This window comes from Geospiza fortis, unplaced genomic scaffold (genome assembly GCF_000277835.1).
Source record: "Geospiza fortis unplaced genomic scaffold, GeoFor_1.0 scaffold282, whole genome shotgun sequence".
NCBI lineage: Eukaryota > Metazoa > Chordata > Aves > Passeriformes > Thraupidae > Geospiza > Geospiza fortis.
This window is the reverse complement of record NW_005054424.1, coordinates 1,239,374-1,258,123: the sequence shown is the minus strand read 5'-3', so window position 1 is coordinate 1,258,123 and position 18,750 is coordinate 1,239,374. Positions and strand designations below refer to the sequence as shown.

The 18,750-nt window shown below is 35.7% G+C and overlaps 1 protein-coding gene across 2 annotated transcripts in view; it reads left to right on the top strand.

Annotated features, from left to right (window-relative positions):
* The window catches only part of UBE3C (ubiquitin protein ligase E3C), a 70,313-nt gene that overhangs the window by 17,122 nt on the left and 34,441 nt on the right, over positions 1-18,750 (top strand). For both annotated transcript variants that reach the window (XM_005426763.2, XM_031061718.1), the window contains 9 exons: positions 1,205-1,358; positions 2,145-2,365; positions 2,647-2,801; positions 4,582-4,769; positions 11,886-11,972; positions 12,598-12,755; positions 13,312-13,544; positions 17,259-17,363; positions 18,416-18,503. In XM_005426763.2, the coding sequence (XP_005426820.1) occupies positions 1,205-1,358; positions 2,145-2,365; positions 2,647-2,801; positions 4,582-4,769; positions 11,886-11,972; positions 12,598-12,755; positions 13,312-13,544; positions 17,259-17,363; positions 18,416-18,503 (1,389 nt within the window). The remainder of the gene's footprint in view (positions 1-1,204; positions 1,359-2,144; positions 2,366-2,646; positions 2,802-4,581; positions 4,770-11,885; positions 11,973-12,597; positions 12,756-13,311; positions 13,545-17,258; positions 17,364-18,415; positions 18,504-18,750) is intronic.

Below are 18,750 nucleotides of genomic sequence, written 5' to 3'. Positions count from 1 at the left end.
ATTTACAGTACATTCAGTGGATTTGACTACCTAATCCTGTTACTAGGGACTGTATGTAGAAGTCACTATGAGGAAAAAAATTACTCTTATTGTAGCACATTTATTTTACTTGCCTTGGCTTAACAGAAACTTTGTTTGTCACATTCGTTTTTATATAATAAATATGCACATATTTATTTTCAGTATGATATTCTGTCCTCACAACTGATACATGAAAGTTTGAGATTATAGAGTCATAAATTTCTTACCAAAATTTAGCTTTCTGATTACTTATGAGAACAAAAAAGTGGTTTTGTGCAACTGCAAATGTTCTGTCTCCTAATAAGTTTTGATGCTGAACTTGTAAAGAATCTGTTACCAGTTTTCATTAGTGTATGTTTTTGGATAGAATTTGCTTTCTGTGTGTGTCTGGTCAGCATTGCTAAGTCATTCCTTTATGGGAACTTCCACTGTGACAAGTTAGGTGGTCCCTGAGAAGTGTTCTTAGACTGGACTCTCAGTGATGTGACACTGTTTATGCATTTACAGTGTTCCTGTAATTGTGGAACTTGGGTCTTAGTTTGGGAGTTCATTGAGCATGAAGGAAGTTGGTTTAAGAATGAAATCACGTGGTTCCATTTGTACTTCAGTGAGACAAAAATAAATTACTCTCTATACATGTCTTTATGGCATGGGTGATAATGCATTTTATTACTGTCTGAGAGGGCCCTGCTCTGGAAATAGTGATTGTATTCTTCAGTCTGCTAAGGCAAGGTGGTCACAGAATTGGGACATTCTGCCAGCAGGCCTCTTGCCTGTATGGTGCACTCCGGTTTTGGAATAGTGTAGAAAATTCTTAATTTCTGGAAGAGTGAAAGGACAACACGTCTAGAGTCACTCAAAGGAGAAGAGAACATCTTTGTCATAAATCATTACTTTAAAAATCAAAGTATTCACTTCATCAGTAAGAGCTGATTGATCTTTCAAAATCAAACTGACTCTGCATATGGTTTTCTATGAATGATTTTATAATGTGATGTTTCCAGAGAGATTGCTGATACAGCCTGTTAATTATGTGAATGTGACTTGGACTATTGTAAAATGTCTTCCTAAGTCAAGCTTCATGTAATGAATTAGAAAGTATTTTTCAACTTCGTTTGTATTGTTTTATATGGAAAAGAAGAAAAATAATGCTGTGTTATAAGTGATTTTTTTTTACTTGCAGGCTACTACAAGTCGCTTTATTTGTTAATTAACAATAAGCTTCCCTCGAGTATTGAGTATTCTGATGTTTCTCGTGTCCCTATTGCAAAAATACTTCTGGAGAATGTTCTGAAGCCATTGCACTTTACATATAGCTCCTGTCCAGAAGGTGCAAGGTAAATAAAGATAATATGAAACATTTGTGTACTCATTTGCTGTAATCACATGTGCAGTTTGTTGTTGTCTAGTGTCCAGCCATTCTTTCATTGCAGTTTGTTGATTTATTTGTACAGTAATGATTTTTTGGTAACACTGTACATCACTGAAACAATGTAGTTTCAGGTGTTTTTAAGAAAAAGGCAATAAAATGCTGAATGCTGCAATAAACAGAGCACAGAGAATAGCAGGTATCAGCACACAGGAATGAGGGTGTGGAAAATTTAGATGAGAGCAGAGATGCAGCTAAGGGTAGATGAAAAGAATTTTAGAGTTCAAAAGAACTTTGTGACAGATGAGCTGAGGTTTATGGAGAGAAATTACCAAGGCAGCTTACAAGCAGAAAGAATCAGGTGTGTAGACAGAGAGAACATAAATTCAGGTTGCATCACATGCAGTAGGGTTTTTGTTACAATAGGATTTTGTGTAAAAGGGGTTTTTTAGATGTATTTTTTTTCTTCAATATTATAAAACATGTATTTAATTTCAGAATAGTTTTCTTCCGGTTCATGAAAAGTTTAAAGGATAAAATTGCATGTAAGATCATTAGGAAGAGGATTTAGTGTAAGTTAATTTTTGAGAAATCTGAGAAATCTGATGTACTAGGATGGAATTAATATGGAGCACATCTTTGCAGTCCTCTTGATGGATGTGTTCATACTTGTAAAATTATCTGTTATTCTATTGGTATAATTGTGGGAAATTTTGCCTATATTTTCTATAGCAACAATTTTTCTTCCTTTCAGGCAGCAGATTTTTGCAGCCTTCACAGAGGAGTTTCTGGCAGCACCTTTTACAGATCAGATATTCCATTTCATCATTCCAGCGCTTGCTGATGTGCAGACCATTTTCCCTTATGAACTCTTTCTGAATGCACTATTATTAGCAGAAAGTGGATGTTCAAGAAGAAGTGATCAAGCCCCATGGCTTTTCTACTTTGTGTTAACAGTTGGAGAAACATATTTGGGTGAGCAAGCTGAGTGGACAATTCATTGGTTTTTTCATGTTGGAGTTAATATGTTATGTATTTCCTCAACATAATTCATTGCCAAGTAAAAAGGACAGTTTGTGGATAAAAGTGTTGGAGAGATCTGTTCTGTTACCTGTTCTTACCCTTTTCATTATAAAAATGCACTAATTTGATAAGGTTTGGCATAGCTTGGTTTGGTCAGGTATTTCTGGTAAAATATTTTTTGTAGCACATTGTGATCTCACTGATGATGATTTATTTCTCTATATGTGCTCTAGGATCCCTTTCAGAGGAAGGACTTCTTGTGTATTTGAGGGTACTCCAGACTTTTCTCTCTCAGCTGCCTGTGTCTGCTGCTGGTACAGATTGTCAAGATGCAAACAGTGATTCTGAAGATGAGGATGAAGAGATCAGTAAAATGACAACTACACCAGTAAGCAATGCAGAATTCCTATGAATGGATTTGTGTACAGCAACAGCAGCAGAGATGGGCAAAAACATGGTCACTCTTAAGTCCAGTTTTTCTATAGGTGTAGAAGGGAGCCTGTTTGCTTCTTAAAAATTGATGACTGTTCTCTGCAAGTAAATGGAACTGATTGTTTATGTTAAAGCAAACTCCTTACTATAATAATAGATCCAAAACTACAGATAGTATGTCTGTGAAAGTACAAAGCTTTAATTAAAAGAAGGATTAAAATTGCCTTTTTACCTTTGTATTTTACAGAGATTTTCTTACTCTCTGTATTCTGTAGGTCCACAATGAAGCTGAGGTATCATGAAATACACTGATACTCCAACTTAGTGTTGCTTTTTTTTTTTTTCTCATGGAAATAACTACAGTTTTTATGCTGTAGAATAGGTCAGTATATACCCACTAACTCAAAAGCCCTCAAAGGGAAACCAGCACCTGCTTTCTGTAATAATATGGCGAGACACTGTTATACACAGAACTTCTTCACTATAGTTTAAACTTATAAATAGAATAAATCTGTGCTGACTTTAGCCTCTTACAACTCTTATCAAGCCTTTGACTAACTGAAGTTGGACAGATGTAAATTCAGCAGTTTCTTACTGGCCCTTATGTAATCTTTCAGAAGACACAGCCATTCAAAAGACATAGTGTGCATGCTTTCCTTCTAAAATTTGAGCAATTTCACCATATTTAAAGTACATTAAAAAAAAAAACTTAGGAAGAGCCATGCTGCCAGGAAGTACTTGCAGCACTTTACTTGAGTGTTATTAGATTCTGTATGTTACTGTCACACCAAAATCTTTACCAGTGTAGTGTGAATAAAATACTTTCTTTGCCAGGCACACACAGTGTGTGCAATGTAAATATTGGCAGATTCTACTTCTGCCTTAGAGATTGGTGATGCTTAAGAGGTGATTAGGTAAAAAACAAAGCAGTAATTTCTGTTCACAGATAACTTACACTAATTCATAAATTAGAAAAAAAATCTCCTCTGAGGAGGCTTTATATAAATAATACTCTTTATTGCAATATGGTTTTTTGTGTGTTTCTCCTGTGATTTTTTTGTATGTATTCTATATTTTCATGCATGCCTGTCTTACCATTAAAAAAAACAAGTAGGTGGGCAACCCTTCTTTCTTAAAAATTTGTAACTGGTACACTTGTCTCCTTTGCTCAGCTGGGGGCAAGATAAAGATAGGAAATTAGGAAAAGGTTAAGGTGGACTCAGTTGCATACCAAGAGAAAACATTCCTCTTCACACACTGCTGGTACTACCCAGACATGGACTGACCACCCTGAACTTTCTTGTCATTTGTTAACCCAAGGATTGTGAATGTGAAAATACTCCTGTAAAGGAATTCAGAGTCAACATCCATTTCTGGGCTTCATGTCCAATGCTGACTGATGTCAGTGGAGAAGAGATGATTATTCACATGTTTCATGCCAGTAAAAGATTTTGCCTAATTGTATATGTAAGTGTTACAGAGCATACTTATAGTAAAGGCAGTATTTCCACTGGCCTCAGTGAAGGATTGATGCAAAAACTCAACACTTACCTGCCTGGGGCTTTAAGTTGGCTCTTGGATCTGATATGTTTAAGACTTGGATATGCATATGTGCTTCTGTTCTATTTATTGTACAAGAAAACTTCATTCTAGTTAAATTTGGAAGTATTTTTTTATAGAAAGGGGGGTGTCATTAAAAAGAATTAAAAGTAAACTTTCCTTTGATGTTTTTGTAGGGTGATGGGAGAATATCAGTCCAGTACATAACTGAGGAGTGCCTCAAGAAATTGGACACAAAGCAACAGACAAACACTCTGCTGAACATGGTTTGGAGAGATTCAGCCAGTGAAGAGGTCTTTACCCTGATGGCATCAATTTGCCACACACTCATGGTACAACACCGAATGATGGTGCCAAAAGTCAGGCAAGTAGAAATAATAGTCATCTTCAGCTGTAGTACATCTAAAATTAGTTTTCTTAGATAAACTTGTTTTAAATTCCTCATGGAGTTTTTTCTGTGTTTTCTTTTACAACTAGCCAAAATAAATCAGAATTTCAAAATTTAAACAGTAATTACAGGCAAACCAAGGAGTATATTGTTTGTTTCTTTTCTTGCTGGTCACTATGCCCTCTCAAGATTCTTGTAAGCATTTTATCTCCTCCCTTGCTCAGAGGCAGTGTTGAGTGTCATTCTAGTAGAAATTGGACTGCCTTGTTTCTAAAACATTCAGTGCTCTGAATTCTCCAGTCTCTCTGGCTAGCTGAGCACTGCAACCAACTTGTTCACACCCTTTTGTAGTATATGCCAAAATCTCTTGCTACAGATTAAAATAATTCCTAACTATTGAAAATTGCTGGCTTTTGTGGAGGGTTTGGCACCTGAGAGGAAAATAAAGGACATGTTCATTTGTGCAGTATTCTTTTACAAGGATTGCAAACCACAATGTCAGAACAATGGGAGAAGATTTTTGACCTTTTTATTGTCAGACTGACACCCAGAAGTATTAACACTGTTCTTGTGCAAGTAGTTTGGAGTACCTATGTAGTTGCTGGTAGTAAAGTAAGTATTCAGGGAATGTTGTAAACATAATTCAAACTGCATTGTAAACAGTGATACAGAAAACTAATTAGGTGCTATCTTAGCCCAATGGTGTTTATAGCTGCTAGAGGAAGTAAGATGTCAGTGAAACTGTGATTGCTCGATTAGGGTAATTAGTTCTTTGTAGACTAATTGCATTAGAGCAGGATGTGAGACCTGAAGATCATAGCAGCAGTTGAATTAGTGTGCCAGCTTTATTGTTGCAAGTAGTACATTGCCTTGGATAGTAATTACTGAGCTTAAATGCATCACTGCTTTGACTGGAGGCTTGCTGGTGAACTGTGTGGAAAAGGGTGTTTAATGAATAAAGAAGTCACCCAACTTTAATTGTAGGAGTATGGCATCTATTTCCTCTGAAAAGCTCTGTTGGGTTTTTGCAGTTATTTGTGATAACAAGTTATTTACACATTGGATACATTCAGGAGTTATGAAAGTTTACTCAGCATCTTCTAGTAGAAAATAATTTACAAATTGTGACTTTTGAATAGCTGAATTTTAGAAATGAGTAGTAGATACTAAGATTTCTCTCAATGATACCAGTGCAATTACTTTTGGGGTCAAAATGAACTTAATTTACACAGATATTTGGTAAATTAAAGTAGACATTTAATTACTAGTTCTGACTTAGAAGTCAGCTGTAAGTGCTGAGTTTGCCAGGGATCATCATTTCAACAGCTGTCAGTCTTTTCTCCTATTCTCAGTGCATTTTAGATGTGGCCTAAGTTACAAAATAGCTACTCTAAACATAATTTTTGAGTGTTTTTTGAAGGACAGATGATGGTTATTTGTGGAATTTTAAAAGATAATTAAAAGACATTTTGTCATTAAGTTTCACTTTTTTTGTCTGGTGATTTTTTTTAATGCCCAAATAATTTTATCAAACTTAATGATAGTCTTTTGAAAGATGCTGCACTTGCTTTGAAATGTTAACTTAATATCCAGAGTGAAGTATCTACTTAACAAAACCATGTAGAAGTAGTTAAGCAAAAATAATTTATCTCAAATTATTTTTAATATATTCTAAGAGTCTAATAGTGCTCTTTTATTTCATGTTTGAAATCATACTGGGTCAAATGATTTAAAATAGGAGTTGTTAAAAAGACTTTATTTAATAGAATATATATCTCTGGTACAAAATAATGATAAAAACAGAAGCTTCAAATCTGAAAAATGCGATGATAAATACAGTAATAATTAAAAAAAATTTCAATAACAGGAAAATTGAGCTAAGATCAACACAGGATTTAGAAGGGAGCAAATGACAAATATCTCAGTATTGTTTTAATAGTTCTGAGATTTTTTCCCTTCTTGGACAAAGATGAGAATTTCAGAATATAAACTTGTTTCACTCTGTTAGAGCTAAATGCTTTTCTTTTTCTTGAGACTTCTTGGTACTTTTGTAATTTGACTGATGATGGTGATACTGTGTGATATATGGGACATTGGTGTTGCTGAATCAACTCAGTATTTTCCTTGATTTTGTAACAGAGATCAAGACCAAAACAAGATGCCCACAAGTTTAATGTAGTTTTGAAAGGAGCAAGCCTGTAAAGTGATTTTCTGATGTTCTAGACAGAGATCTATATTTTCAGAGGTGGATAACTGAGAAAACACATTGCTTTGGGTTAGTTATTATGATTTTTGATGAATTCTGAATATTATGAATCTTGATGAACTCTGAAATAATTCTGGAAATATGCAATCAAGCCAAATTAAAGAAGAAGGTCACAATACAAGAAAAACCTGTAAGAAATACAAATACAAAAAAACCCGTAGCTTGTGTTCAGTAAGCTGCATTAGAGGTGTAAAATAAAATCCTGATTGTAAAGGAGCCATTAAGAGTTCTGCTTGTTTTCAGAAAGGATGGGGCTTTAATCTTTTCTTGATGAAGTTGATACATATTATTGAAAACAATTACTAAAAAAAAGAACGAACTTGTGTCTTGGTCTGTAGTTCTTCTGGAGAGACTTGCAGGACCTTTTCATCAAACCAATGCTTTAAATAAGTAAATTCTGTTTCTGTAAGATATTTTGGGGTGTAATTTAATACCTTAGACTTCAGCTTTATTCCAGCTGGGTGTTAAATGTTGGTGGAAGCTGTGCTGGTGCTGGGACGTCAGTGGCTGTCAGTGCCTGAGCAGTGCCCCTGAGTTCACTGCCTTGGGTTAACAGCTGCACAGCCCCTGTTCCTCACTGCTGCTTAATTACTGAAACTGCTCATCTCCGCCTGTGGCTCAGCATTTCTCTGCTGTGATGTGAGCAGCCTGTGTTCAGATGTGTGCTGAGATACCCAGGCTTTACATGGGGCTGCTGGGGTCGTTCTTTAGGCAGCGTTCTGACACTGCTGTGTTTTTCTTAAAGCCAACATCATTGCATATGCAGTTTTAATCTTCTTTTTTAAAGCTTTGCTTTATGTTCATGGTCCAATACAAGCAGAGGTAGAAGCATAAAGCAGCCTGAAGATCAGGACAGTTCATTTAGCAATGGCTGTGCTGCTGTCTCATACCTGTGACACCTCTCAGTTCAGCAGTGACAGAATCTGCTGCCCCAGCAGCAGTGACCTGTCGCAGGCTGTATGAGCTCCTCTCATTCTGCTGTATTCTCTTCATTAACTTAAATGGTCTCAGTGGGAAACTGAGCCCAATTTATGACCTAGACTGAAAATCTTGCCTTTAACTAATTAACTTGTAGTGGTGCCTCAGCTAAATTAAGCTTAATGGGTCATTTAATCTGTCCCATTGCACAGGAGGAATTTGACACTTTTTTTAAACCAGAGGTGCCCAAAATGCTAATCTGGCAAGTAGACATAAATCATGTGGCCTTTGTGGACAATTAGATACCTAGAGAGAGAAACAAGGTTCTAAATAAATGATCGTTATGTATTTACTTTTGGGAACAGGTAATTTAATTTGGTATGATTAAAATTGATACTTAACAGGAATCACTGAAGTGAATTTAACTCTATCACAGCCTGAGGTTGAGGCAGTGTGTGTTTTTGCACTTGAAAAAAGTTTATCCTTTCTGGTAGCAGAGAAATGTTTCTTTCTTCCAAATAGCTGTGCTAAATCTTAATATTGGACTTTACAGAAAATCTATTAATGAATCCATGTATAATGGATCTCATAATAAAGAAGTTGGTGGCATTCAGTGAAATTTTCAAGAAAATGCAAAACCTCCAGATATGAGAAATTTAAACTTTACCTGCTTCGTTTTTTTTAGAATAGTGAAAATATTGCAAATGAAATCCCTGAATTAGATTTTATAAGTTAACATAAAAATCAAAATGCCTGTAATAATTTTTATTTCTAGTTCTGGTTTTTTTTTTGGTTTTTCTTAAAATGAAAAAGTGTTCAAGACTATTTTGACACTCAAAACTGGATATATATGTACACACACACACACACACACACACACATATATATATATATATGCTGATCTCTAAACTTTGTGGATTCATAAGGCTTTTTCCTCAGGATGTATGAGCCATCCCTGTACTCTTTTGCAGTTTATCAGGAATTTTTGCACTGTGTCATTTTAATGTACCTCTACCAGGAAAGGCTGTTTTTAAACAGATGAACATCTTTTATCTGCCAAGGAAAAAGATCAAATAAGGTAGATTTTGACCTATTTTGATTCTTCAGGTTTGGGTTTTTTTTTTACTTAGTTGTTTTTTGCTATTCACAGTGCTTTTTTTTGTCAGTGTGAAACCAAAAATTTCGAAACTTTATTACAGCTGATTTTGTGCAGCTACAACTTTCTAAAGTCATCCTTGCATTTTGTGGTGGGCTTCTTTTTTGTATTTTTTGGTTACAGTTGTCATTTTCAACTTTGAAAGCCAGTTTCTTTACTTGGAGTGGGAAGGTAGCTGTTTTTCTGCCATCTTTACTTTTGCAATGGATGAAATTTCAGGTGAATCTAGCATTGCAAATCTCTTTTAACACATGGCCTAATTCACCATTCTGTGTTCAGTTTGCAGTTCTGTGTTTGTTTTCTGGTCACAGCCCAGAAACTTTAGAATGGAAGTTTTAGAACAAATGAGTTCATTGGCTTCATAGTTACAGTTATTTCATATTAATGAAACAGGCTGTTGGTGCCGTCTTCTACCTAATGGGCATTTTTGTACTTAACCAGATTTTCAGGAAAGGGAAATGTGAAAGTTGAATTAATTCAGCATTTCTGGATCTGAGCCATGAAACAGAGCAGTTGCTACAATTGACTGCCTGAATCACGGATATGGAATAAAAATGGCTAAAACTTAGGCAAAGGTTATTATTATAAGCTCTTAAGGTTTGTCCTTTTTCCCCCTTCATTATGGCTGAATATTGCTCGAATGAAAAAATGAATTACATTATGATAGGTTCATTGTCCATAATGTTTGTTCATTTCTGCTCAAACTGTTCCATAGTTTCCAGGGATGATTGAGAAATTAACAAGTTTTTACTTGGAAGCTGCGTGAGACCTGAAGGCAAGGTGCCAAATTCCTTTTCATTTTAAATGTGAGGCTGAAAACTGAAGGTCACTGAGGAAATTTCTCATTTCGGAAACCAAGACATCTGAGCTATCATACAGATATTTAAACATTAAAATACAAATCCTTATTCTAAATTAGCTAGGTATGATAAGGCTGTCCTTACATGTTAATGCATAATTTTCGCCAAATGTCAAAATAATGTGACTTTAGAAGGGAATAGAATTCTCATGTATCAAATTCAGGTTAAATTTAAAAAAAAAAAAAACCACACAGAGTAGAATTTAATATAACAGCAAAGCATATCTTAAACTGGCATTAGCTGCAGTTGCTTCAAATTTGACTTGGACTTGGTAATGTTCCCAATGTGCAATTTCTTTGAAATAAGTGAAGCTCCCAACTCTTTTTAAATGTAATGGTCTATGCATTTAAAATTCAAAGAGACACAGTGCAAACTCGAGGCTGCTTGTTTCATTTCCCATTTTTCTGCCTGGCCCTAGTTTATTTCCAGAATTCCCTGTACCTGTGAAATGATCCTTGGTGCTCAGTGGGGAGTTCTGCCTGCCTCCTGCTGCTGTATCCCAGCCCAGATGCTGTCTGTGCAGCTTGGGGGATGCAGGTGAGCTGGGAGCCCAAGGAAGGGACCAGCTGTGGGCTCAGGACTGAGGCTGTGCTTGTGGGAAGGCAGCAGGAGCAGCCAGCCAGGACCCAGGGGTGTTTGAGAGGGTGTGTAGGTGTTCTTGTGTGGGAGTTAAACCATTCTCCAATGTTTTTAAGCCTTTATTGGTATTTTACTTTTTTTCTCTAATGAAATGTGTGCTTCTTTTCCTTTTGCCATCTGGCAAATTTGAATTTCCACGTGGTCCATAATAAATACTTTGTTTTCTGGTAGTCTCCCTCTGGTAGTCTCCCCTTCCTGCTCCTATTTCCCAACCCCCCATCTCCTGTATGCCTGGTCACAGAGAATTTTGATGTTACAAAACTATTGGCCACTGAGAGGTGTCGATCTCAGTATTTGTTTTACTTACTCCCTAATAGGAATTAGGAGATCTAGGAAAGTAGCATCTAGAAAAATTAACTGAATATTGTTCTTTGATACCTGAAAAAAATGACTGTTTAGTCAGTGAAATCCAGTTTGGTTCTTAAAAGACATTGTTTCAAATGATTGTGTCTCATTTGTTGTTTCCTACAAGGGAAAGAAAATATGCTAGGGATGACTTTTTAGTTTCAGGAAGCTTTTTATTTCTCTTTTTTATAAAAAGTTTTTGATAGTGTAATCATGTGTGAAGTAATGTGGTTAAAGTCAGTCCTGTGTATAACTGGCTTGTGAAATTACACATTTACAGACTAGTAAAAAATTTTCAAACAATAAACAATTTTCAGTCTGCAGATGGGTTAGTGCACATGTAGCAGTCCTGACATTGTTCCATTGATGTTCTATTTCTCTCTGCCAGGCTGAGTATATCAGTAGAATTGCTATAGTTCTGACATAAATGAAGGTATTTTAATCTACCTTCTGCAAAAAATTACTATGTTTGTTACTGGCAGAAGAGCCACAGAAGTGACTTATTAACTAGTTTGGTGTCACTTTCTATATTAGAATTTAAAAGGTCCCAGATCATTAATTTGGTGTTACATTATTTTTATTAATATATGTTGAATTCAGCAAAAGACTGGAAATGTGGGTTTATATGGTAGGGGTTGTTGCTGAAATAATGAAACCTGTTATTTATGGTTTGTTGCTGAGATAATGAAAGTTGTTATTTTTGGTATAAGGTTTTATGTACTCAATTGTCAGTTTTTGGGGATTTACCATATTTGATCAGAAAAAGACCTTTCATGTGGAAAAAGTAAATTTTAGTTGTTAATTTCTGAGAAATGCTTGACTAGAAAGTAATTATAGAAATACTGTGTTTTGTGAATTTTTAGTATTTTGGAAGAGCCAATTAATTTAACTTTTTTTTTTTTTTGCAGGCTTCTTTATAGTTTAGCATTTAATGCCAGATTCCTGAGGCATCTTTGGTATTTGATATCTTCAATGACTACACGGATGATTACAGGGTATGTATTGTACCACTTCTAGAACTGATTCTTTGTTAAAATAAAGCATATATAGTGGAAAGGGAATGGGACAGTGAGAGGTGTGGATACTTACCTTCTGTGATTTCATAAAACTGAGCAAAATCTTGGAAATTGGACAGAATAAAAAAATACTTATTTAAAATCAGTTGAATATTTTGTAGTTCTTGGAGTGCTTACAAGCCTCAGTGTAACAGACACTGAACTCCAGGTGGTTCATCCCAGATGTGTGAGTTTTCTCTCACATGCTCTGACTAGTCCAGAAGTAGATGGTGGCAGAAGCACTTTCCTGGGAGCTGAGGCACTGGATCTACAGATGTGTTCAGTGCTGACATGCAGATAATTGTTCTCTTTGCTTTGTGACTCCAAAGTATCTGCAGTCTGTATTAGTTAATTTGTCATGCAGACGCTGCGGTACCAGTGACAAGAACTTGTGAAGAGTAACCTTATTTTCCAGGAATTGAAATCAATAATTATTTAACTGAAAACACCATTGTTATATTGCTGTTGGAGCTACTTCCACATTCTTTTACTAGAATGCTGAAAGTAGTACTGTCATAGAGTATTTTATTAACCCTCTGTTTTACACTGCATTTTGTATTTTAAGGTCTATGGTGCCACTCCTTCAAGTGATTTCGAGAGGCTCTCCAATGTCTTTAGAGGACTCCAGCCGAATTATCCCTCTCTTCTACCTTTTCAGTTCTTTGTTTAGTCACTCACTCATTTCTATTCATGATAATGAATTCTTTGGTGACCCAATAGAAGGTGAGTTTCGAACATGCTGAATAGCAGTGCTTTGTGAAATGTTTTTGTGTGAGGCTGGAAGGCTCCCTGGGCAATGATTTGCTGACATCTGGGAGGAAGGATCTTCTGGCCTGGCTTGCTGATGGTCCCCTGAGCACTCAGCTGTCAGCTGGCTCTTTTATGGTGATTGCACTTAGAAAAAAAGAGAGAAAAATTAATGGTCTGCACCTTGGGAACCCTAGCTTTACACAGGGTCTGATATGGAAGTTCTTAATCATGATAATTTTTAATGAGTTACTGAAGAGAGTGAACTTCTTCTGGACTGAACCTGTAGTTTAATGTATAAATTTAACATAGCAGGAATCACAAAAGAGATCAAGGTGATATTGCAATTAAAATAATTGTGACTACACACAATAATAAGATCTAATCTCCTTTCTAAATGTTTACTCATTCTCTTTTTGGGTGATGTTTCTTTTCTCTACATTTAGATTATATGCGTGAATATTAAAGTTGAATTAAATAATTAGGGTTTTTAAAAGTAATTCAAGGAAACTTAAGCTTGTGTTTCATGTAGTTGTAGGTCAAAGACAATCATCAATGATGCCTTTTACACTAGAAGAGCTTGTAATACTCTCCCGCTGCCTTCGAGATGCGTGTCTAGGAATCATCAAGTTGGCTTACCCAGAAACCAAGCCAGAGGTTCGTGAGGAATATATTGCAGCATTTCGAAGTGTTGGAGTAACAAAAAACACAGAAATGCAGCAATGTATACAGACAGAACAGAAAAGGTGGATTCAGTTATTCAAGGTAAATTCTGGCAATTTTCAGAACATACCTATATAAAATTTTAATGATTCTGCTGAAGATATGAAATTACATTTTTTTTTCCTCTAATTTTATTGCTGTTGCAACAAGGAGTATGGACTTGGGAAGATTGCTGTTTGGCATATATGCTAAACTTCAAGTAATTTAATTCTGTTAACTATAATTTTTTTTCCTTCTGTCAACTCTTAATTTTCTTCTTGCTTGTCTTGTTTATAAAACAGTTACTGTGTAAAATAATGACGTTTAACTTGGACTCCCATTAACCAAGGTGCTTAAGCATGTTGTCATAACTTTGTATAGGTGTGAAATTCTAACAAATTCTAATGATTACTCAGGTACTTCTGTATTAGGGACTTCACTATACTGGTACCATGCTGTATTGGCTTTTTTGGTATTCTCCTAAAAACTGTTGGTATTCCTCATTTTGGGTTTGCTGGAATACTAAAGGGAAGGTGAATCTGGCTTAGCAAATGTGAATTTAATGTATGTTCTTTCTGGATATCTGCCAGTGTTTTTCTGCTGGTTTTATCCGTGGCATCCTAGCTAAGACATGAGTTAAGAGAAGCTGAAAACGTTAGCAGAAAAAAAAGCTCTGATATAACTGTTGTTGAAAAAAAGGAGTGCTTGACTTGTCATGAAAATTCTGCAGCAAACACATCTAGTCAGCTAAAATTGCTCATTAAAGAAGTGGGAGCAGAAGAAATGCATTTTCCAAATTGAATGCTAGATTTACAGTCTGTTTAATACTGGCGACCTCTCGCACACTAATGTTCAGTTCGAGTCATCAGCTGTCCCTTCAGGTCTTTTATCACTGCTTTTGTCAAGCTATCTATTTAATTGAAAGAAGTTAATTGAATGAAAATGATCAACTAAGCTTGTATTAATATTGCTAATGGAACTTTCTTCTTGGCCATGTTTGGAGAAAGATGTCATGCTAGACTTTAGGAAAGGCCCATTAAGGCTTGCACTTAACCTGATGGGCTAATTAAGGAATGCTTATTCATTCTACAAGTCTAAGGTAGCCTCTATTCAGCCTATTCTGCCTGATTTTACAACACATTTCACTTATGAGCATAAGCATTAGTAGCAGTGAGAGTAACTGATAATGTTTTGATTGCATTGAATACAGTCCTAATGCACCGCTGAATCTGTAATTTGCACAGATTGATCTAATATGTGTTTGCACAATGTAATTTAATTACTTGTCTTTAAATTGCCAAATAAACTTTTGATTTAAAGGTCACTAATGAAACCCCCAATATGTGTTTTTTTCTGAGAAAGATCTCAGACCAGGGGTATTTTTATGCATGCAGTTTGTATCATGCCTCCTTTTTGGTTGCTTTAGTTTGTTATGCTTAATCAATCTTTGTCTAAGTTGGTGGATTTCAGGTGAATTTGATCATATTTTGCTGTCATTCAGAGAGCTGTAAAGTTCTGAGTTACTTTGTCCCACTCTGGCAGTCTGAAATTAAATTTGTAGTGGAACTGTCAAAACTGGGTGTACTCTTACTATGTTCAGGAGCCAGGGTTGTCTTCCATCAGCTGAACTGGAAATATAAATCTTGAGGGTATCTGGAAGGCTCCAGTGCTACCCCAAAAAGAAGATAATAGCAAAGCTTCCCTTGTTTGCTTCTTCAGAAGTATGTTTGTTGTTACAGATAAAAATTGAACATGGCCAAAGTTAATGTCACCAAGAAGACTCCTGTGTATAGCTGAGTCTTTCCTGACAGCAGCTTCAAAAAATTGCTTCCTGCCAGAAAGCAGGCAGCAGTACCTTCTTCCAAATCATTACAACAAAACTAGTTAATTATAAATTAAAGTAGAAACTGCTTTTTGTTTCTTTTGCACTATGTCAAATATATCTATCAAATATATGGGATTTATCTTTGCTAAAGCTTTTGCAAGCTGCTGGTGGAAAAAAGCGCATTCCTCCCTTATCATCTGTGCTTTTAATTTCTCTTTTTTCTTTTAACTCCTCACTTCTTTTGCGTATTTTCCATGCCTCTGGTGTCTAGTGAAATACATGTGTATGTATGAAGTGAATGAAATTATATAGAATTATATATATAATTATATTATATAATGGTAAGTCTGGAAACAGGGAGGCTGCTGACAATGATGTGCATATTTGCTAACAGATTGGAGGTCTTTGGTAGGATTTACATGTGCAAATGTCTTCATTTAACAGAATCCCCCATTTTTGGCTTGGTAGAATGATGAGTAGTATCGTCAACTGTTACAGATTCCATAGAAAATATTAAGTTATGAGTATATGAAAATGGATTTTGTTAAACAAAAGAATTATTTCACTGTCTTGAGTTAATCCTGTGAAATCAAGTTTCTAATTTTGCTGAATTTTAGTTTTAAATGCTGCTTGCACTGTACACTTTATTGGGAAGAAATCCCCCTTTTAATATTTTTTATTGTAGTACATCTTCCCTTTGCAGAGAATACATACTTAGGAAAATTTTTACAAAGGAATGCTGAGTTGGGGTGGCAGCTGGGTTAGTGTTCTCAGTACCAGTACATTCTGCAGGAGAAACTCCCAATTTCACCTAATCTGATTCAGCTTCCTTCAAGGTTTCTTTAGCTGCTTGTAAAGTACTGTATTTTCATGGCCTTCATGTGGGTAGTCTTTTCTGATTTTATTGTGGTTTTTAAAAACATTTGCATCACTTACAGTGATAATGGGATCCGAGAGTTTCAGTGATTCGTGTAACCCGCACTGAATTTTATAAGGGAAAGGTGATGAAAATTTCCATGTAATCAGACAGTTCACTTAACAGCATTCTTTGTTCTGTCTTGAAAAAGACATTACCTTAAAAACTGGATGTTAAAAGCTCTTTTGTGTAGCATCTAGACCCAGAATCCTTTAGAAGGCCCATTGAACTTTGTTACTGTTGACACCTGTCTATTAAGACTGTCTTTTAGCTAGATTATTTCAGAAAAGCTCTGTGTACACTTTTTTCTTACTCATTTTTCAAGTGCTGTACTTTAAAGTTGCCAAACAGATGGTTGTTCATTGTAGCAGTGATAATGTCTTTTTAGCCTGGTAATTTACTATTGTATTGATTCCACTTAATTATGTTTTATGTAGTGGTGGGTGAACTTGATTCAGCTTTGGACAGAAGGCATGTAGCTGAGTATGGCAGTTCTGCTTGAGGTGGAGAATTTGTTAGCTTGGTTTCCTACTTTTTTTTTTTTCTTTTTTTTTTCTGGATTGGAGGAAACTTCCAGGAAAAACAGTAAAATTGCAAAGATACCATGATAACAATTTTTCTCAGCCTCTCAAATTTGCTAGGAAGATAAAAGAACATTATATACATACCTAATATATGTTGTGTGTATACTTGGTGTTATTTTCTTTAAATGAGGAGTTTATTGTTGATAATGATTTTTTTGGGCTTCCTTGAACTGGCATGCAGCACTTCAGGTGTGCAGTACTGCTAAATCCTGTGTAGTCCTGGTTCCTAGATTTTGGAATGAGACATTAATAAGCCAGGTTTTTGATGTCTTGCAGGTGAACCATGCATTTAATTGATTCTATTTAAGTCTGACAGCAGGTTTTTGTGAATTAAAAATAAGTGGCAATTTTTTATGCTACTGATTTTTTAAAAAAAGCTTTTGCTTTGTGAATTATGTAATTTCATTCACAATGCTTAATGTATACTGAATGTATGTGTTTCTGACACCTAGGTCATCACAAACTTAGTGAAAATGTTGAAATCTAGGGATACAAGGAGAAATTTCTGTCCACCAAATCACTGGCTTTCAGAACAAGAAAACATTAAAGCAGATAAGGTAAGAGTCATATCCTTTTAAAGCCCTACAGGTGCCAAATTTCCAGTGGTAAAGTGTTTGATTCCTGACAGTATTGGTTATGTTGATGTTGCACAGATTGTATGGTTTAAAACCTGGAATAATGCTTTTCTCTAATGGAAGAGTTGCATCTGTTAAGAAACTTGTATGTTAAAGTACTTTTCTAGTCCATGAAGGGGAACTTGCCCTACAGTGCAAGAGTGTAAATCATTGGCATTTATAGCAGAGGAGAATGGGGAATCTGGTAGCATTTAGTTGCATCTTCTCATAGTAAAAATGCTAAATTAAAGAATTGTTCTCTAGTAGGGAAAATTGTCTTCCAAAACGAAAGGAAGTTCAGCATTTTCTGTACTTACCTCACCTAGAAATGGTTTTATTTTTCTAAGAGCTTTTGAAAAAAAATGACGTTGATCTCAAAAAGTGTGTATGTTGTGCAAAAGAAAAAGCTAATACCTGCTGTGGACTAGATTCCTTTGAATCATGACACATGCTCAGTACAAAATAAACAGAATATTTGATATCTCAAAATTCAAAGTTGGCTTCTCTAGTGTCCTAAGTACCAGAACTGAATGTAACATTGTGTGGTATTTTTAAATACAGGGGATTTATATTGTACTGTTGTTAATTGTGCAGCTCTCCTGTAAGGTACAAGTGTAAGGAGGGATCAGCAGAAATGAAGATGTCTCAAGCTGCGTCAAGGGAAATATAGGTTGGATATTAGGAAAAAGTTTTTTACAGGAAGGGTGATAAAGTTCTGGAATGGCTGCCCAGGGAGGTGGTGGAGTCCCCATCCCTGGGTGTGTTTAACAAAGCCTGGATGTGGCACTGGGTGCCATGGTTTAGTTGAGGTGTTGGGGCTGGGTTGGACTTGATGCTCTTGAAGGTCTCTTCCAACCCAGTCATTCTGTGGATTCTGTGAATTGAGGCATTCAGACGCACTTCTGCATGTGACAGCTCTGTGTATTTAGTATGCAGCAGTAAATTATAATGTGTAATTGGTCCTGTTTAACTGTGAAATCCTGTTAATTTGTGAGGTCACACAGCTGTACGTGCCATCAGCCAGACACGTCTGGAGAGTCAGGAGGATGGGGAGAATAGGACCACTGCAGTCCACTCTGGATGGTAAGACACTGTCCATGCAATTCCAGCTTTGCTAAGTCAAAAAAAGAGATTACCTTATGCAAAGGAAACTGTATTCTCTAGAATGCAGTTGATATTTGTAGTAAAATCTTGCTAACCAAAAGCAAGACAATCTTTCATAATTTTGGCTAAGATATTTTTAAAAATTGTGCACTTGTATGCATGTGTGTAAATATTTGTAATAAATAATGTTATTTAATTTAATGATTTCTTTGCCCAAGCTTCCACT